The 22,104-nt window shown below is 42.0% G+C and overlaps 1 protein-coding gene across 1 annotated transcript; it reads right to left on the bottom strand.

Annotated features, from left to right (window-relative positions):
- Positions 1-99: 99 nt before the first annotated feature.
- LOC311150281 (MAP kinase-activated protein kinase 2-like) lies at positions 100-20,761 on the bottom strand. The gene is made up of 10 exons (XM_084187666.1): positions 19,859-20,761; positions 6,146-6,285; positions 6,011-6,075; positions 5,802-5,881; positions 5,566-5,692; positions 5,302-5,377; positions 5,067-5,191; positions 3,157-3,242; positions 1,897-1,977; positions 100-1,644 (listed from the first exon to the last, which is right to left on the bottom strand). Exons 1-10 carry the CDS (start codon positions 20,099-20,101, stop codon positions 1,501-1,503), a joined length of 1,167 nt encoding a protein of 388 aa, XP_084043792.1. The 5' UTR covers positions 20,102-20,761; the 3' UTR covers positions 100-1,500.
- Between the last annotated feature and the right edge of the window lie 1,343 nt (positions 20,762-22,104).

Raw genomic sequence — 22,104 nt, 5'->3', positions numbered from 1 at the left:
GGAGAATGTCTTACATTGCCACAGTATGACATCAAGGCTACTTTAGGATTCTGGCACACCACCAGTCACATACCAATCAACACTTTCGAGAGGATGGGCGATTTTGTACGAGTTTTAATCCACAGTAAAAGACAGCAAGGACATTAGTACAGCAGTCTGAGACTAGATGTGCTACATTTCATATGTGTACCGCCATGTCCCCATGCATTACAATGGTGGCCTAACCCTCAGTGTTCCCCATCACCTAACACAGCAGAAACCCTGAACACTATTGCTGATGTGTGGAAAATGATAGCTAGTGACACTGATGTTGTAGAGTTCATTAGTGGGAATTCAGTGATAAGATATTCAAACAAGTGCAATGAGCATTAATCTGTGACTTTCATCAGGATAGACGTGACATGGGCTACACCATCTATGGACTGTGGGGCTTTTGTGAGCTCATTCTATGGGGTGGATATTGGATAACATAATGTCCCTGTGCTATTGTCTACCACAAGGTGGCTTGAATATTCCCTCACTGTCATCACATTAGGAAAAATCCAAATTTGAGATTAGTGCACAAACCTTAAATTTGTGTCAATCATGCATAACGTCAATGGGAGGTGTGTGAAAAGTTAGGCTATGTGCACAGGTCTCAAGTAAGGATTCGGCCCAATGTCCTCAAGGCACACAGTCTTTCTTTCTAATCAGTCAGTCCACTCTAATGATGGTGGTTATAGCTCTGGCTACAGGTGTGTTGGCTAAGAAATCAAACCCAACCAACAATGAAAACACATTCAATTTCGGTCATACAATTCAAAAGTCCAATCTAAAACAAAGCAAAGAGTTCATGGCAAACAAAAAGTCCCACACAACAAATAGAAAATTAATACCGTTGGTGTGAGGTGTGAATAAGTATATACAACGAACGACAACTAAAGCAATAAACAAAAAAACATAAAATGATACAAACAAAAAATGTTGCTTCCCCCATTGTGAAGAGTTAACTAACGCGGCCCTTCAGTGCACAGGTAGAACAGGTAGTGTTTCCAGTGCATAGCAGGAAAAAAGATTATAGACATAGCCATGTCCTTAAAGCAGGGGTAACCACAGTATAACTGGATGTTTCCATGGTCTCTCAGCTACTTACCCATGACAGTACCATCATGAGAACCATGTGGCCAATACTGAGGGGAATCAACCATGAAGAACACAGAACAGAACAGAGATGGGTCAGATACTGAATTAGTTACAGTGCTGTTGGCCCGCATTTAGCGATCAACAACAACAATACCCACCATGTGATAAACATCTGATCTCTTTGCAGACAAAAAAGGCAAAAAAATAGCTTCAATGGCAATGTTAAAAAAAAAAGAGAATAAAACTGCTAAAAATGAAGTTAAAAACAAAACTGGAAACATTATATTTCTTGAGATTCTGACTTTCACCCCTTAACAATCTCTGGTTGTCCTATTAGCTATCCTTCACCACATGAGTGAGTGTGTGTGTGTCTTTGTTTCACAGGCCCGGTGTTTCAGTGGCTGCATGGCTTGCCTTCTTCCTTCTCTTCATCAGCAGCGGATTGGTCGAGTCCTCGATGGTCTTGATTTTGACTTGCTCATAGTCCACTCTCATGGTTGCCAGGGCACTTGTCATTTCCTCCTAGTAACAAAAATAAAACACTTTTAGCATATCACATAGAAACAATTTAAAATAATGTGTAAAGCACACAGAATATCCAAAGGAGCAAATGCGCAATTGTGTAGATAGAAGCAAACACTATGTTGTACAGTCTAGAGTAGGATATTGTTGTTGTTGTGCTCAATCAGCATGAAGGAGCCGTGTGGATCCAAGTCAGAAGCCAAAATAATGTTATCAAATCACTACAGTGCCAGTGTCCGTGTATGAGTTCACCTTGACCTCCTCCCAGACGTCATGCTCCTCTTGCAGCACACGGCTGGTGTGGAGAGGGGTTTGAGGGACCTCCATAGACTGCTGCAGGGAGACCAGCATGGGTTAGCATTAGCACATAGCTTTAGAAAACACATTGTATCAAACCAAGGCACGTGAATATAGGAGCAAACTGGAAATGTGAAAAGTATTCAGCAACTCCTGGAGGACATTGTTGAAAAAGAAGAGCATGGTTCCATGCTGTATGCGGTTATGGCCAAGTTAGCATTGCTGTGAGGCCAGTTTCTTTGGCATGACAAAGAACAGACTGAGACATATAAATAATTATATTTCTATGCACAGAGAGGAGTTGGCTTAAGCACAAACAGACTGGACCACCAACCTGGAATAGGATGTCAGTGCAACAAAAATATAATATGCTATGACAGGAAATATGTGTGTTGACTGGAGACTTTCTCTGTGTTCTCATCTCCCAAAGGTGTTGTGGTCCAACATTGCTAGTGAATGATTAATCCCTTTCATAGTGTACAGTGGTGGAAAAAGTACCCAATTGCCATACTTGAGTAAAAGTAAAGATACCTTAATAGAAAATGACTCAAGTAAAAGTGAAAGTCACCCAGTAAAATACTACTTGAGTAAAAGTATAAAATTATTTGGTTTTAAATATACTTAAGTATCAAAAGTAAATGTAATTGCCAAAACATACTTAAGTATCAAAAGTAAAAATCACTTCAAATTCCTTATATTAAGAAAACCAGATGGCACTATTCGTGTTTTTTATTTATTTACAGATAGCCAGGGGCACACTCCATCACTCAGACATAATTTACAAACAAAGCATTTGTGTTTAGTGAGTCCGTCAGATCAGAAGCAGTAGGGATGACCAGGGATGTTCTTTTGATAAGTGCGTGAATTTGACAATTTTCTTGTCCTGCTAAGCATTCAAAATGTAATGACTACTTTTGGGTGTCAGGGAAAACGTACAGAGTAAAAAGTACATTATTTTCTTTAGGAATGTAGTGAAGTAAAAGTAGTCAAAAATATAAATAGTAAAGTAAAGTACAGATACCCCCAAAAACTACTTCAGTAGTACTTTAAAGTATTTTTACACCACTGATAGTGTATTGGATTCTGTACATATTCTTAATAATAACCTTGTACTCTTACATTGTGATCAATACACACTGCAGCAACAGTTTCTTCATGTGTGTACCACCTAGCTCAAATGGTATATTTGGGGGAACAGAGGGGTGCTATGCTTACATTGATCCAGGGGTGGTTCATGAACTCTGTGATGCTCATCCTCTGGGTGGGCTCAGTCTTCAGCAGGTGGCGGATCAGCTGCTTGGCTGGGAGATAGAAAAACAAAGTCACAACTATTGTAAGCAATTCACACAGAATTAAAACAGATTAAAACTGCACCTATCCGGTGTATGTGAAAATAAAATGTATATACAGTGAGGGAAAAAATTATTTGATCCCCTGCTGATTTTGTACGTTTGCCCACTGACAAAGAAATGATCAGTCTATAATTTTAATAGTAGGTTTATTTGAACAGTGAGAGACAGAATAACAACAAAAAAATCCAGAAAAACGCATGTTAAAAATGTTATAAATTGATTTGCATTTTAATGAGGGAAATAAGTATTTGACCCCCTCTCAATCAGAAAGATTTCTGGCTCCCAGGTGTCTTTTATACAGGTAACGAGCTGAGATTAGGAGCACACTCTTATAGGGAGTGCTCCTAATCTCAGTTTGTTACCTGTATAAAAGACACCTGTCCACAGAAGCAATCAATCAATCAGATTCCAAACTCTCCACCATGGCCAAGACCAAAGAGCTCTCCAAGGATGTCAGGGACAAGATTGTAGACCTACACAAGGCTGGAATGGGCTACAAGACCATCGCCAAGCAGCTTGGTGAGAAGGTGACAACAGTTGGTGCGATTATTCGCAAATGGAAGAAACACAAAATAACTGTCAATCTCCCTCGGCCTGGGGCTCCATGCAAGTCTCACCTCGTGGAGTTGCAATGATCATGAGAACGGTGAGGAATCAGCCCAGAACTACACGGGAGGATCTTGTCAATGATCTCAAGGCAGTTGGGACCATAGTCACCAAGAAAACAATTGGTAACACACTACGCCATGAAGGACTGAAATCCTGCAGCACCCGCAAGGTCCCCCTGCTCAAGAAAGCACATATACAGGCCCGTCTGAAGTTTGCCAATGAACATCTGAATGATTCAGAGGAGAACTGGGTGAAAGTGTTGTGGTCAGATGAGACCAAAATCGAGCTCTTTGGCATCAACTCAACTCGCCGTGTTTGGAGGAGGAGGAATGCTGCCTATGACTCCAAGAACACCATCCCCACCGTCAAACATGGAGGTGGAAACATTATGCTTTGGGGGTGTTTTTCTGCTAAGGGGACAGGACAACTTCACCGCATCAAAGGGACGATGGACGGGGCCATGTACTGTCAAATCTTGGGTGAGAATCTCCTTCCCTCAGCCAGGGCATTGAAAATGGGTCGTGGATGGGTATTCCAGCATGACAATGACCCAAAACACACGGCCAAGGCAACAAAGGAGTGGCTCAAGAAGAAGCACATTAAGGTCCTGGAGTGGCCAAGCCAGTCTCCAGACCTTAATCCCATAGAAAATCTGTGGAGGGAGCTGATTGTTCGAGTTGCCAAACGTCAGCCTCGAAACCTTAATGACTTGGAGAAGATCTGCAAAGAGGAGTGGGACAAAATCCCTCCTGAGATGTGTGCAAACCTGGTGGCCAACTACAAGAAACGTCTGACCTCTGTGATTGCCAACAAGGGTTTTGCCACCAAGTACTAAGTCATGTTTTGCAGAGGGGTCAAATACTTATTTCCCTCATTAAAATGCAAATCAATTTATAACATTTTTGACATGCGTTTTCCTGGAGTATTTTGTTGTTATTTTGTCTCTCACTGTTCAAATAAACCTACCATTAAAATTATAGACTGATCATGTCTTTGTCAGTGGGCAAACGTACAAAATCAGCAGGGGATCAAATACTTTTTTCCCTCACTGTATATATATATATATTATTTTTTTTTATACATATTCGCCCATCATTCCCATCAATGTCATGATATTCATTTTGAATCCGGACCATATAAATACCCCTGGGTTCTCTTTATTACCTTCCTCAGACACGTCAGACCACTCTGGGTTGGGGAACTCGTACTGTCCGTTCCTGATGCGTCTCTTCATCCCTGGGGAGATGGCAAGGCCGTGGTTGGAGTAGAAGGGAGGATATCCACACAGCCTGGGGAGAGAGGTGGAGAGGAACATTTATACGAACCAAAACATGCTGCGTCCTGTACATGCTGCTATTGGGAATTGATTCGGGCTGTCAACCTATTTTGTATCACTTACAGGATATACATGATGACGCCCAGAGACCACATATCACAGGATTTGTCGTACTTCTCTGGACCAAGAACCTCAGGAGCTGGGATAAAGGAGGGAGAAAAAACAAAATACTAAATAAATTCAAGCATTGTATTTAATGAACATAGTAAATCAATGGCATTGAAGTATTCATGAATAATTACACCAACAAGATTTAGGCTGTATTATAAACCACAGTCAGTAAGCATGTTGAACAGCAAGCATGCAGACCGAGTGGCATGCCCTTACCAACATAATAGGGGGTGTAGCATGGCGTTGCCAGGGAGTTGAGTGTGGTGATTTCTTTGGCAAACCCAAAATCGGTGAGTTTGAGGAGGGCGTCTGGCCTTTTGGAGGTGTACAACAGATTCTCTGGCTGAGAGATGAGAAAATAGCATTACTTTTTTTGACTAAACATGTACATAAAATAAGTTGTTCTGCCTGAAGGCATGTACGGTATAATTCTGTTCAGACAGGCTTTACACCTTGATGTCTCTGTGAGCAATGTCAATGGCATGCAGGTACTGGATGGCTTCACCTATACTCTTCATAATGTCAGAGGCCTCTAGATAGGGGGTGGGAGAGAGGAGAAAGAGAGTTAGAGGTATAGCTGAGCGAGTGAACAGTTGAATACCAGTGGAGTGAAGGGAGACATCATACAACTGGACAAAAATAAGGACAAATATGTCTTTACCTCTTTCTGTGAATGCCTGGTTCCCTCGGTCTTGAATATGGCTAAACAGCTCACCTCCATCCATGCTAAAACAGAGAGAGAAAACATTGAATAAAATAGGCTAAACGGATGTGTGTGTGTGTGCGTGTGACCTACCACTCCATGACGATGAGCAGGCATTTCCTGCCCTGGTAGAGGTTCTCGTAGACATCCATGATGCGTACGATGTGAGAACAGGGCGACGCCCTCCAGTGCAGCTCTACCTCCCGACGAGCCTTCGCACAATCCTGCAGCATCTGAAGAGAGGGGTGGGAGGAGATGAGAGAAGGGTGAGGATGGAATCAGAGGCTACAACTCATCTTCATGGCTTCCTTCTCATCACCACTGATTATAACAGATAGTAGGCCTTCTACATAAAAGTGAAAGCAATATGATGGACAGTCAGAATTACCCAGCATCAGAAGGGGATTTTTAGGCCTAAACTAATAACCAACAATGACGCAAGCTTATGGTAAACCACACAGAGCTGAGCTGCTGACGTCTTTCAAAAAGGTTACAGTCTAGATTTCTCCCCAACCAGTGACTAGTGTACCACTTCCTCAACTACTGAGAATACATCAGGCTAGAGGACTCAAACTTGCAGTGTCTAAATGACAAACAACGCAGTAGCTTTTCCGTCATCAGTTTACTACAAGTTTAGAGAAGACCTCAAACCATGATGGCGCAAAAGTCTTCCAGAGGTAGTCACTTCCCTGACTTTGCCATTCAGATCTGATTACGGCAGCCTCAGACATCATAATAGAATTTCCCTCCTTCCCAGATGCTACCGCTCCGGGGCCAGCCTTATGCAACCTAAAGACTTCACTTACAATTTTGGGAGTGCTAGAACAATACCAGACGAAACACCAAGCTGGTGGAAGAGGCAAAGGCTCAATGCTGTGATAGGCTAGTAAACAAAACACACATTGGTAATCACTTTGCAGTCAGATGCATTAATCAAAGGGAATATTTGACTGGCATCAATTCTCCAACGTGTTCTTCCTCCAGATTAAGCAGCACAGATTAAGCCAGGTGTAAACTATATTACTTTAAGTGGATAATGTCCACTAGCCTGTGTCACATCCTGAGACTTGTACAGCGTAGCAGAGCAGTTTCATGGTAGGGAAAGGCTTCAGGAACACACACAGAGACAGACTGACATTTAAAGTAGAACTGATTGTGTTTTAGCAACATGAAATGTTATTAAAATCTGTTCATATACACCTCCAGGAAGAATGTTTTTTAAATTTATTTTTTATGTTGTACATCTGACAAGCGAGCACTTAGTCATTTTCACGTTTTCATAAATTCATAGAATGTTCGGGAATGACGTAGAGTAAAGCATTTGTGAAAATTCTATAGCAATATGGGAAAGCTGCCATGCGTTTGGGGGGGGGGGGGCTTCTAAGCTAACATATGGAATTGTTTTAAGATGGTCATACCTAGGACTGTGGCGGTCACGAGATTTAGTCAGCCGGTGATTGTCAAGCAAATAACTGTTAGGTCCTGATTGGCTATACCAAATGGCTGTGGGCTACACTAGTTCATTTGAAAGACAAGATTTGCTTAGAATTCCATGGCATTATTTTATAGTATGAAGAATACAATTGAACAAAGCTGAATAAAATAGAAAGGATATTTTCTCCAAACGATTTGAGGGAGTGCGCACATGCAGCTATTCTGTGTTGAGTGGTTAACAAAGAAATAGGTACTCCTATATGCTTCATTTAGAGTTATTAATGTAACTTTAGTTGTTCTACAAACGTTGGGCTATATGTTTAGATTTTTAATACATTGTAAGGCTGCATGATGCGACTAATGATGATTTTAAAAAAGTCGCTTGAAAGGCATGAGCTCTGCTTTGTTTTTTGCGCAGACTGTAGTTACATCAGTCATTCATTCACAATATGACAAGCACTTGATATTGTCTAGAATTTCATGGCGGCATCCCCTTTGTGTGGCCGTAATGCACCCTTTGTGCCCTTGGCCCGGAGTGCTGCGCGCTCCATCACGTGATCGGGTCTTTCTCACAGGCTACAAGTAAAGGCAGACACATCAGGGGCGCAACTGCGGGCATCCTTATCCAATTCCGAGGTGCATATTGAAGATATTGGAAGAACTGTCCACATTTACTTTGTCAGCCAACAAGATGACTAGGCCTAACGAACAGCAAAAGCACTAACCTATGTCAATCTACGATCCCCCATAGTACAAAGGTCGACCTATTCTATTCTGTGCGATAAAAAGATATTCCAAACATAGTCTGGGACAGTTGTGGGATGCGATAGATCCTAAATTAATCAAACCACTAGGCTCAAAACATTTTTTACGCAATGCGGCTGATGCAACAGATCAGAACGTTTAGCTTAAAATGATGATCAACTATTCAGCTATTTCTTCACATTATAAGCGCAGCAATGCTCACATGGTAGTAGGCTATAAGCACAAATGTTCCAACAGCGGAAAACACCATTATCAAAAGTGACCGCAAATGTAATTATGCATGTAATGCTTTTATTATAAAAGGTGAATTTTTATGGTGAAAATTATCTTCCCCAAACTTGAAACTCACGCTCTGTTTAAGTATACCAGTTAGGCTCTACACCCCTTGTAAAGCGGATTAATGTGCTTAACTTTAAATAAATTATTTGGCCACTTTAGTGATCAACCTTATTAAAACATATAGGCCTATGGGCTAGGCTACATAAGGAGAGCTACTATGAATCAAAAAAGTTGCACAAAAAAAGGCATTGTTTCTTATTTTGGGCAACATTCACAAGTGACAGTATATCATTCACAAGTGACAGTATATCATTCACAAGTGACAGTATATCATTCACAAGTGACAGTATATCATTCACAAGTGATAATATTAGCCTATCACCCATCAGACTATTCTTAATTTAATCTTAATCTTTACATATACTAAATAATATACAGTGCCTTCGGAAAGTATTCAGACCCCTTGACTTTTTCACGTTACAGCCTTATTCTAAAATTGATTAAATTCTTTTTTTTCCCTCAACAATCTACACACAATACCCCATAATGTTAAAGCAAAAACAGGTTTTTAGAAATAATACATTTACATAAGTATTCAGACCCTTTACTCAGTACATTTACATAAGTATTCAGACCCTTTACTCAGTACTTTGTTGAAGCACCTTTGCCAGCGATTACAGCCTCGAGTCTTCTTGGGTATGACACTACAAGCTTGGCACACCTGTATTTGGGGAGTTTCTCCCATTCTTCTCTGCAGATCCTCTTAAGCTCTGTCAGGTTGGATGGTGAGCGTTGCTGCACAGCTCTTTTCAGGTCTCTCCGAGATGTTAGATCGGGTTCAAATCCAGGCTCTGGCTGGGCCACTCAAGGACATTCAGAGACTTGTCCCGAAGCCACTCCTGAGTTGTCTTGGCTGTGTGCTTAGGGTCGTTGTCCTGTTGGAAGGTGAACCTCCGCCTCAGTCGGAGGTCCTGAGCGCTCTGGAGCAAGTTTTCATCAAGGATCTCTGTTCTTTGCGCCGTTCATCTTTGCCTCGATCCTGACTAGTCTACCAGTTCCTGCCACTGAAAAACATCCCCACAGCATGATGCTGCCACCACCATGCTTCACCGTAGGGATTGTGCCAGGTTTCCTCTAGACGTGACGCTCGGCATTCAGGTCAAAGAGTTCAATCTTGGTTTCATCAGACCAGAGAATCTTGTTTCTCATGGTCTAAGAGTCTTTAGGTGCCTTTTGGCAAACTCCAAGCGGGCTGTCATGTGCCTTTTACTGAGGAGTGGCTTCCGTCTGGCCACGCTACCATAAAAGGCTGATTGGTGGAGTGCTGCAGAGAGGGTTGTCCTTCTGGAAGGTTCTCCCATCTCCACAGAGGAACTCTATATCTCTGTTAGAGTGACAATCGGGTTCTTGGTCACCTCCCTGATCAAGGCCCTTCTCCCCCAATTGCTCAGTTTGGCCGGGCAGCCAGCTCTAGGAAGTCTTGGTGGTTCCAAACTTCTTCCATTTAAGAATTATGGAGGCCACTGTGTTCTTGCAGACCTTCAATGCTGCAGACATTTTTTGGTACCCTTCCCCAGATCTGTGCCTCGACATAATCCTGTGTCGGAGCTCCACGAACAATTCCTTCGACCTCACGGCTTGGTTTTTGCTCTGACATGCATTGTCAACTGTGGGACCTTTTATAGAAAGGTGTGTGTCTTTCCAAATCATGTCCAATCAATTGAATTTACCACAGGTGGACTCCAATCAAGTTGTAGAAACATCTCAAGGATGATCAATGGAAACAGGATGCACCTGAGCTCAATTCCGAGTCTCATAGCAAAGGGTCTGAATACGTACAGTGGGGAGAACAAGTATTTGATACACTGCCGATTTTGCAGGTCTTCCTACTTACAAAGCATGTAGAGGTCTGTAATTTTTATCATAGGTACACTTCAACTGTGAGACTGAATCTAAAACAAAAGTCCAGAAAATCACATTGTATGATTTTTAAGTAATTAATTTGCATTTTATTGCATGACATAAGTATTTGATACATCAGAAAAGCAGAACTTAATATTTGGTACAGAAACCTTTGTTTGCAATTACAGAGATCATACGTTTCCTGTAGGTCTTGACCAGGTTTGCGCACACTGTAGCAGGGATTTTGGCCCACTCCTCCATACAGACCTTCTCCAGATCCTTCAGTTTTCGGGGCTGTCGCTGGGCAATACGGACTTTCAGCTCCATCCAAAGATGTTCTATTGGGTTCAGGTCTGGAGACTGGCTAGGCCACTCCAGGACCTTGAGATGCTTCTTACGGAGTCACTCCTTAGTTGCCCTGGCTGTGTGTTTCGGGTCGTTGTCATGCTGGAAGACCCAGCCACGACCCATCTTCAATGCTCTTACTGAGGGAAGGAGGTTGTTGGCCAAGATCTCGCGATACATGGCCCCATCCATCCTCCCCTCAATACGGTGCAGTCATCCTGTCCCCTTTGCAGAAAAGCATCCCCAAAGAATGATGTTTCCACCTCCATGCTTCACGGTTGGGATGGTGTTCTTGGGGTTGTACTCATCCTTCTTCTTCCTCCAAACACGGCGAGTGGAGTTTAGACCAAAAAGCTTTAAAAAATTAAATAAATATTGTAATTTATTTTTATGGCGCCCCTTGTGTGCACTTCCGGTAATACCTTATACCCCAGTATGGTACAGAAACGGTATGACGTATGAAAATCTGGATACTGCCCAACCCTAGTTTGTAGCCTACCCACTTCCACATCAACAAACAAGAGTCACGCCATGACATCATTCAGTATCCATGGGAGGGGCCTCTGTACAGCTGGCACTGTCATTCCCTCAGCATGACACACACCGACCACGCGTACGTACCCACACACGTCAGACATGTCTGTGGGCCACCTGAGCCTTGCAATGAGAGCTGCACAGAGGCAGAAGAAATATCAGCCCATGGAGAGAAGGAGGAGATTGAACTTCACTCAACTTTTACCTGTTAGTTAACAATGTCAATGTTTCCCTTTACTGTGTCAATTGTGATTGAATCAACGCAATATTAGCCACTTCCAATGCAACATAACGAAATAAAACGATCTATGCAAGAAATATTGTTGTAGGCAGAAGGCATAGGAGTAGGATTCTATTGCGCACGACTCAGCCCGTACTCTACACAGACCGGTGTGGCATAGCCAATCAGAGCGGCAGTAGGCCTATATGCAAATAGACCATTGCCATATATGGATCTCTACCATTTACTTTGAACTGGGCTGTGTTTACAGCGGTCGTCGTGAGTAGATGCGCTTGTTTTGAGATCAAAGTAAGAGCTGCATGTAGCCACGTGTGCACATTTTGTTCATATCCTTTGCTAGTTAGTGAGTTATTAGCCCAGTTATAGATCATTTGTAGTCAGCAATAGGGGAGAGATTACTTCCTACAAGAGCACAAAATGTGTTCATTTCTAGACATCATCATAATAATAATAATAATAATAAGCCATTTAGCAGACGCTTTTATCCAAAGCGACTTACAGTCATGTCTGCATACATTTTTACGTATGGGTGGTCCCGGGATCGAACCCACTACACTGTTACAAGCGCCATGCTCTACCAACTGAGCTACAGGTAAAGATCTTGTTTGTCTTAAAAGGGGCAGTGTTGTATTTTGAGACAGACTTGAATAAGCTAAGTAGCCAATAGGCAGAGGGTAGCATAATGTGTCGGATTCCGTTTTTAATTTTATTTTGTAAAGTGGTTTCTTGCATCAAACACAACATGTTGAGTCACCTTGTCTGAAGAACAAGTGGATAAACAGGTTAATGTCAAGCCCTGCATGTTTTTTTCAAATGTCTCATGGAATGTAGGCCTACATTGAACACCACACATTGGCTGCTACTGTAGGATGAATGATAGAACAGCTATTTCCATGTTAAAATGTTATGGGATACATTTTCTCCATAGTTTTTTGTATGGTAGGCCACTCTGGTAGGTCTACATTATGATCAAATAGCCACAGTAGCCTACTTGGCCACTTAAAACTGTAACTTAAAGCGGGTACAGCCTCAGTGTTCACAGTAAACGCACGGTGGAAGTTGCACAGAATTTTTCACAACGTAAAAGTTTGGGCTGAAATTTGCTCAGTGCTGAAAACAATTAGAGGGAACATTGGTCAAAAAATATATTTTAAATTGTAATTAAAAATAATAATATTTACCAGGGGAGAACACTACTAGCCCAGTCAATTTTAATTGTAAGATTCAGTGTTCTGGTTTTCCGGTTTGCTGACATCAGAAGAATTCATCAACAATTCCTGCTAATTCATACAGGCAAAAACAGGAAGGAATCTCTTCCCTCCTCATAGAGCCATTGTCAGAGATATGGGAAGAATCTTCCCTCTGTATACCGACAGGCATTTGCAGACAGGGAAGAATCTGCTCACACAACAGCCCCTGAAAGGACACCGTCGGGAAGGGCAATGTTGCTCCATTTCCAGCACAACAGAATCTCTGACACACACACAGGGCAGGCTATTCATACAGTGCTATGCTCAAGAGCCCACTCAGCCCAGCCTGTTGATAATCAGAGTTGGCTAAAGCACATACAGATCTGAGGCTAGGCTAGTAGGCAAACCCCTATCCAGAAAGGGAAAGGCCATCTAAAATGGGGGTTCGTCATTCCAGGGAGGTGTCTCCTCCAGTTTGCCCGTCTCAGGACACCTGCCCAATAAAAGCTGAAGATGTCTGGGTGGAGCATGGTGCTGTACGAATCCAGACCGAATAATCCTCCTCTCGCGCCAGGCTACTTTTAGAGCTAGGACTGTCAAATGTAATGTTTGCCTGCCGACAGTACTTAGCACCTCTGAACAGTGTCGGCAGTCAATGTCTTTTGTGTTCACACAGCAAAGACCTTGAAGTCGTCTGCCAAAGCCTTGTTAAAATACTCCAAACCAGGTGGCAGAAGCGTTGTTTGGCAATGCATGTCTGTGTGTGTTGCTTTATGGTCTAGTCCCCTCAAACTCAACTCCGGACATTGATGCCAGTTTCACTGCGTTTTTTCATTGTTCCCCTCTAATCAGGGACTGATTTAGACCTGGGCCAGGTGGATGTAATCAATTATCAGGTAGAACAGAAAACCAGCAGGATCCGGACCTCGTAGAGTAAGAGATGAATACCCCTGGTCTAGTCAATGTTCGCTAGCTAGCTGATATAACAAGCTAGCAAGATCACAAAGAAACAATTGTATTCACTCTCCATAGTCACATACAGCCCATATATACATTTTTAGCTAGCTGGCTAACATTAGCTAAATGGTTAGCATGAGTCGCTAGCTAGCTAGCTAGCTGTTGTGCTAGCTCGGTAAAGACACTGCATTGACTCTCGGCAGCCAGCTACAGGCAGCTGCTTCATGGAAATGAATCCATTGTGATTTAATTATGTTACTAGCTACAGTGGCCAGATAGCTAGCTTGGTAAAGCATTGTGTTGTGTGCATTGTGCTACACTTACCACCCCATTCATTTCATATGAAGTCTGTGTGACTACCTTGCTCAGTTAGCAAGCTAACATTTGCTAGCTAACTAATAAACTATTGCACATGATCAAAAATCCTTCAAGCACAAAACTCCTTAGACATAAAATATGTAAAGAATTGCTCTAGAAAAAAAAAGTGTTTTATGCAGCTTTATTGTTTTAGTTAGAACAATGCTGATGAAAAGGGGTGGATTAGACCGGAAAAAGTGCCCTATCTTTTCATTTTCCTTATCACTTCTGTCGCCTCATCCACGTGGAGGTTCGTGCTCTCTGATTGGCTCAAAGTCAAGTTGTCGGCCACTGCCGAGGATTGTGATTCTACAAGTAGAAACGACAGGTTCGTCAGTACGCAGCAGGTACGTCATTTGTTCTAGCAAGAGAAGGCCTCCTACTGTGATGCACCTATCGGCAGTCAGATTCTCGGTTTGTTTCATGCTTTAGACATAGGCTTGTCCCTCTTTTTCTCCCCCAGCTAATAGTATTAGCAAGGGCCAAGCAGAGGAGGAAGAGACAGCAGGGATGGGGTTACTAATAGAAAACCTGTCAGCTTCAGATCGTAGATGATCTCGACTTAAAGAGCGATTAAACACACCGATTCCGCATGTTATCTCTGTTGCTCTTTAAGAAAAACAAGATTTCTGTCTTGGGGGTGTGGTTCGATGTGGCAGTTAATGATGTTTGTCCCCCATTAAACACCATAGGCACAAAGCCAGTATCACTTCCTCAAAATAGTCAGAATGAATCTAAGATAACAACAAAAAAATCTGTCATTAATTGACGTTTTTGCTGAGGTTTTAGTCACTCAATTTTACATCTAGCTCCCTAAGGTGTTTGGTGCAGCATTTCTCAAGTTTAAAAAAAAGCACGACGCTGCTGGGCAGGTCTGTCTCACTGTCTGTGTGTTCTGCGGTATGATTGGATAGAGCGCAAACACTGCAGCTGTGTATCTCGTGTTAGTGGGCAAGTGAGCATTGTCGAAATCAAAACCCAACCCTAAAGTAACTCATGACGAAACTCAAAACTCAGTTTTGGACGAGACTGACAAATTATGCTATTTACTTTGTAATCAATTTTGACACTAGAATAAATGTTTGACTAATATCGATGCCACATAGGTCGTTTTCGATCAGAGAAGTTGTTTATTGCCTTCAGTTGCGCTTTAAGGTAGAGTAAGAACAAAGCAGTGAGTGAGATGGCCAATTACTCAAATGTTGTAAAGTGAACATGTGCTCTTCTCTCTATCCCCATTAGGCCTAATAGTATTAGCCTGGCCCAGGCAGAGGAGGAAAGGACAGGGATGGGGTGTACACTATAAGCCTAAAAGCAAAGCGCTCATCCTCAAAAGCCTTTGGCCGCAGTAGAAAAGGAAGGATTTGAGAGGTTACAAACATTCAGAGGTTCATGATCTTGAGTCTGTATTCAGAGATGACCTGATAGAAATAGAGATCGAAATATCTAGCCTTATACGACTTTGTGGGAAAGGAAGAATGACATCTGTTCTTGTGTAATTCCTACTAAAGGCAATGTGTAAAATACAACACTGATCAATGAAGCCCTTCTCCAGCATATCAGCTTAAGGGGCCTGACAGTCAAAGCCCTGGTCACAATTAGAGCTGTGGGGCGATAAACCGACCACTTATCATGAGCATTTTCCTGATATCGTTCATTACGATAAGTAGCCTATACTAGAGAAATGTGAAGTTCTAAATTAAATAGGTTTCCTAATATGGGTTATTGTTAATGGGACAATAGGGTTTTTAAAAAAGGTGCAAAATGTTGAACATATTGTTATTAATTCAGTCAATTTATTGCGATATGGATTTTTGTCCATATCACCCAGCTATAGTCACAATAAACCATTACAAGCTGATCGATAAACCCATATACCACAGGTGTCGAACTCATTCCATGGAGGGCTGAGTTTCTGCAGGTTTTCGTTCCTCCCTTGTACTTGATTGATGAATTAAGGTCACTAATTAGTAAGGAACTCCCCATACCTGGTTGTCTAGGGCTTAATTGAAAGGAGAAACATGCAGACACTAGGCCCTCCATGGAATGAGTTTGACATCCCTGCCATATACAGCTCTGGAAAAAATTAAGAGACCTCTGCAAATTTTTCTTAAATCAGCATCTCTACATGTATGACAGCCATTCCATTCCAGTATATGTTGAATTCCAACACAGACACACCTCATTCTACTGAATTAGGTACTGATTAGGTGGTCACCAGAACCAAATATTATCTAACGAGGAAAAGTATAAAAACCAGTTGCTGGGGTCATCACTATCCTCTTGCAATAGGACCAGCTGGATGGCAAAAATAGTGCTAATAGTACCTCAACAGTAATATTAATAAAAAAATAACTATTGACCATGCCAAAAGAGTTGAAAATTAATGTTGAGTGAGGAAAAGGGTTCAATTCTGGCTTTACTGGCAGAGTGAGCGTCAGGTTGCTTCCATCCTTAAAATTTCAAAGACGGCGGTTCATAAGAACAAGGTCAAGCAGCAGACATTGGGGACAACAAATCTACAGACTGGCAGAGGGCAAAAACTACTCTCTACTGACTGGGATGACCGCCAACTCATTCAAATGTCACTCAACAACCGTAGGATGACATCAAGTGACCTACAACAAGAATGGCAAACGGCAGCTGGGGTGAAGTGCACGGCGAGGACGGTTCCAAACAGGCTCCTAGGGGCAGGGATGAAGTCGTGCAAAGCTACAAAAAAGCCCGTCATCAATGAGAAGCAAAGAAAAGCCAGGCTGAGGTTTGCAAAAGACCATAAGGATTGGACCGTAGAGGACTGGAGTAAGGTTAATCTTCTCTGATGAGTCCAATGTTCAGCTTTGCCCAACACCTGGTCGTCTAATGGTTAGACGGAGACCTGGAGAGGCCTACAAGCCACAGTGTCTCGCACCCACTGTGAAATTTGGTGGAGGATCGGTGATGATCTGGGGGTGCTTCAGCAAGGCTGGAATCGGGCAGATTTGTCTTTGTGAAGGACGCATGAATCAAACCACGTACAAGGTTGTCCTGGAAGAAAACTTCCTTCCTTTTGCTCTGACATCGTTCCCAAACTCTGAGGATTGGTTTTTCCAGCAGGACAATGCGCCATGCCACACAGCCAGGTCAATCAAGGTGTGGATGGAGGACCACCAGATCAAGACCCTGTCATGGCCAGCCCAATCTCCAGACCTGAACCCCATTGAAAACTTCTGGAATGTGATCAAGAGGAAGATGGATGGTCACAAGCCATCAAATAAAGCCGAGCTGCTTGAATTTTTGCGCCAGGAGTGGCATAAAGTCACCCAACATCAATGTGAAAGACTGGTGGAGAGCATACCAAGACGCATGAAAGCTGTGATTGAAAATCCAGGTTATTCCATCAAATATTGATTTCTGAACTCTTCCTAAGTTAAACCATTAGTATTGTGTTGTTTAAAAATGAACATTAACTTATTTTCTTTGCATTATTTTTGTTATTTTGACCAGTTGTCATTTTCTGCAAATAAATGCTCTAAATGACAATATTTTTATTTGGAATTTGGGAGAAATTTTGTCAGTAATTTATAGAATAAAACAAAAATATTAATTTTACCCAAACACATACCTATAAATAGTAAAACCAGAGAAACTGATAATTTTGCAGTGGTCTCTTAATTTTTTCCAGAGCTGTATACATCTGACACCTCATCCTCATCTCCACTGCAAAGTCAAGCTGTGCTAAGCATCACAATGCCACCAACCCTGGTCACCCAATCAGAGCAGGAGGGGGATACATGCTTCAGGGCTGACTAATAGATCCCAGAGGAGCAGACCGAGGAAATATCAGGGGAAGTTATCAATTTTCAATTATCTCTGCCTGACGGCTAACACTGGGGCTCAGCAGGCAGACACACTGCCCTGAGGGGCAATGAAAGGAGGAAAGAGTGTGTCTGATGAGAGGAGGAGTGTGTGAGGTGAAAGTAGGAGGTGGGATGCTGCTATTGTTTAGGGCTTATCTGGGAGACCTAGAAACCAGCATGGGACGTCTTTGTTTCAAGTCTGTCAATTATCTAGAGATTATTTTAGGGTTGACTAAGAACAAGGGAGTGATAGTGGACCCTTACAACAATGCACTGAAGCAAACAACTGAGTGGCATAAGTTTCTGCATTTCAGAAATAACCATTTTGTCATACAGTATTTGAAAAACATTGGCCCTTTTCTGAAAAGTGTCCTGGGAACCTCTAATGTTATAAAGGCTGATAGCACAAAGGTTGAGGGACAAAATAATTGGATTATTACTTTTATTCCGAAACATATTTCCACAAACAATGGATTATTCGTGACTCATTGAATCTGACAGTTGCTGAAGCACAGCCTACTAAGTCAATAATGCCAGGGCAAAGACAGAATGACTATTTAACTGTGTTATATAAATAGGCCTACAGATCTATGATAATGTGTTACACAATGTGCTTTCATTTTTCAGAGTATTTAATAAACAATGACAGAATTGGTGCAGCAGAGTAAATCTATGTCATTCACGAAAACATTTGTACCCCCTTTTCTGTAGAAGTTACTGCTAGTTGATAGGCCAAGTCAAATAATGGCAGCAGAAGGTCTTTTGTTAGTTTCCGTATCCGATTCAGGGTAGACTAGAGGCCAGAGCTATTTGGGGACCAGAAAGACAGCTGCGGTATGACGACACCCATCCCGAACCTCAGCAAAGGAAAGCCCTGGTTGAAAGCAATGTTGACACTCTACACTACCAACTAGGCCTAAATGCAGACATATTCAAATAGGATGAGAAAGTTTTCCCATTTTAAAGTGAGAGGAGAGGCTGACCTTAACGCAATCAAAAGAGCAATGATTTGCTCTATCAGCAATCTGATTGTCGGATATGAATCATAGGATTTCTAGTGTACAGTCAGGGCCTCAGAGAGGAAGTGGCACCCACAAGAGATTAACTAGGCCTCAGAGGGCCTCTGGTCTGCTCTCTTGTGAGCAGCATAGGAGTAAACTGATGTATTTCTCACACAAATGGAATTGAAAACTTGAACACAATAAATACAATGTGAATGCCCTCTCACTGAAAATGTCAGTGCAGCAGACCTATTGTACTTCAAATCATCTAGGCTTAGGCTATATCACATTGATAAAGAAAGGGAGAGCCGCACACCCTAGGAGCTCAGATGCAATAATTTTATAACCAACATTGACAGGGTCAAAACGGTGGTTATAAAATGATTGCATCTGAGCTCCTAGAGTGTACAGCTCTCCTTTTCTTTTTCAAGTGTTCTACTCCGCTAGCCAGCGCAGCGCCTAAACAGGTGTGCGTTTCTCTCGCCTTCAGATATATTTACATTTTAGTCATTTAGCAGACGCTCTTATCCAGAGAGACTTACAGTTAGTGAGTGCATACATTTTTCATACTGACCACCGTGGGAAATGAACCCACAACCCTTCTAAACATATTCAACTGCCACTCTGGAAATGGAATAATGTGGTGCATTGTGTGCTTCGAAAAGCGTGGGTATGTTTTGAGGAATTCTTAAACATGTTTTCTGTCCAAATGAAAAATCTTCCATTGCAGAATGGCAGTGCAATTCCATAATCGGTCATTCATCAGTGGGATGGGGGAAAAATTATCATACTCGATTAAGTTTTCAAATATGTATGGCTATAAAAGCCCCATTCTTTAAAATTACAATGTTTCAACTTTCTTGATCACTTCACTTGGACGGTTTCAGTTTTGGTATACAGTCTCAAATCACAAGAATAATGCAACATTGTTTCAAGTCGAGTTATACACAAAACACATTTACCTTCAGAGCGTATTTATCTCCACTTCCTTTTTGGAATATCTCCAATACTTTCCCATTTATGCCCATGCCAAGGACCTGACTTGTAACTTTGTAGTCGTCAGTTATGGCATTCTTTTTAATTTGTAGAGGGTTGTGGGGTTTGACGAAAAACGCTGGAAAGGGGGCAGAGTTCAGATTTGGCGCTTGCTGTTGTTGCTGGTTCGGAAAGGCCGGTTGGTTCTGGTTCTGAGCGTTCGATAACATTGTTCTGATTTGGCTTGAGAGAACGGGTTCACTTATAACAATTCCAATTTTAGCGCCGGGAAATCCTCCGTTAAAAATACAAATAGTGGTTTCCGTAGTGGTTTGCTAATGCTAGCTACCTGCTGATATGTGGTTGAACTCGCATGCTAACGAGCTACTAACGAGCTACTAACGTTAGCTAGTTTGACAATGAATACCTCACAGCGCCAACTTACAGTCAAGACGCAAGTGGCCTTAAAATAACTTCAGTTAGATAACCAATAAGCGAGTTAGCTAGCTAAGCTACTTGCTCATGAACCGTCGCTTGATATTCAACTTGATATTCAAAGTTATATAAAGTTATCTAGCGGCGAAGCTAACGATATATAGCTGGCTAAATTCACTGCCACCTGCATTGAAGTGAAGTCACCACCAGAAATAGGAGGAGTTATTTTTCGCTAAGCATCCGCTTTCCGTTCTTTGAAAATATGTTTCTCTTCTCTCGTATGTCCAGTATTCGTGGCTTTTCTATATTTTCAACGTAGCTCCCACTGAATAAAATCCTCAGACTTCAGTATCGAACTGCCACCAGTCGATACGACTTTCAGGTTTTGTCTTGTTTGTTTGTTTTTCCCCACTCTCGCTAGCAACATGGCTCATTCTTCTTCGATTAGGTTTAACGGCGGTTGGCATCCAATATGTTGCATTACCGCCACCTACTAGACTGGAGTACAACTCCCTTATATTTTTCTTTAAAAAACAAAATAAAACCATCTAACACTACACTCACAAATTCAAAAAATATTAATACAATAAAATTAACACCACCCTACTCCACTATTTAAATCTATTTATTCCTACCTCATGCCCTCAACCTGAAAGGATGGGACACCCTGTAACTCTTCTGATGTCAAGTCTCGCACACCCAAACACCTCTCTGCAGCTGCCACCACAACCTCAATTTTCTTAGACTTACGTTCCATCCCTGCAGTACAATTAATAACCATTGCTATAAATGCTAAAAATCCAATCTTACTGAAACATATATCACTTGTTGGCCTATCCCTCAGTACTGGTACAGATCTACTACTCTCACCACTCCTCCCCCTTGACCCATCTTCCTCTACTTTCTTCACTGCCTCAGCATGACAACTTCTGCACTACTCTTACCCTGGAAACCTCAACCTGCCTCTCTCGCACAGGACAAATCTGATCCCCAGCCCCATGGGCACCCCTACAATTAGTACATACCATTACTTTCCCCAATGCTACACATTCCTTTGTCTCATGCCCTTCTGCACACTTCTCACACCTTGGAACCTCCCTCCTACGCAATGCTGCCACATGCCCATAAGTTTGACACCTGTAACACTGTAATGTATTCGGCACATAAACTCGTACAGGATAACTTACAGTTGAAGTCGGAAGTTTACATACACCTTAGCCAAATACATTTAAACTCAGTTTTTCACAATACCTGACATTTAATCCTAGTAAAAATTCCCTATCTTAGGTCAGTTAGGATCACCACTTTATTTTAAGAATGTGAAATGTCAGAATAATAGTAAAGATAATTATTTATTTCAGCTTTTATTTCTTTCATCACATTCCCAGCGGGTCAGAAGTTTACATACACTCAATTAGTATTTGGTAGCATTGCCTTTAAATTGTTTAACTTGGGTCAAACGTTTCGGGTAGCCTTCCACAAGCTTCCCACAATAAGTTGGGTGAATTTAGGCCCATTCCTCCTGACAGAACTGAGGTAACTGAGTCAGGTTTGTAAGCCTCCTTGCCCGCACACGCTTTTTCAATTCTGCCCACACATTTTCTATAGGATTGAGGTCAGGGCTTTGTGATGGCCACTCCTATACCTCGACTTTGTTGTCCTTAAGCCATTTTGCCACAACTTTGGAAGTATGCTTGGGGTCATTGTTCATTTGGAAGACCCATTTGCGACCAAGATGTAACTTCCTGACTGATGTCTTGAGATGTTGCTTCAATATATCCACATAATTTTCCTTCCT

Source organism: Coregonus lavaretus, assembly GCF_964263955.1.
Source record: "Coregonus lavaretus genome assembly, chromosome: 22".
Classification (NCBI taxonomy): Eukaryota; Metazoa; Chordata; class Actinopteri; order Salmoniformes; family Salmonidae; genus Coregonus; species Coregonus lavaretus.
This window is presented reverse-complemented; position numbering and strand designations above follow the sequence as displayed.

What these genes read in the sequence shown, in the direction of transcription:
- LOC311150281 (XM_084187666.1), bottom strand. Translation starts at nt 20,101, where the DNA reads ATGTTATCGAACGCTCAGAACCAGAACCAACCGGCCTTTCCGAACCAG. An exon ending in TTGCTCACAGAGACATCAAG is followed by an intron (nt 5,693 to 5,801) that starts GTGTAAAGCCTG and finishes CTCATCTCTCAG; the next exon opens with CCAGAGAATCTGTTGTACAC. An exon ending in TGAACCACCCCTGGATCAAT is followed by an intron (nt 1,978 to 3,156) that starts GTAAGCATAGCA and finishes GTCTCCCTGCAG; the next exon opens with CAGTCTATGGAGGTCCCTCA.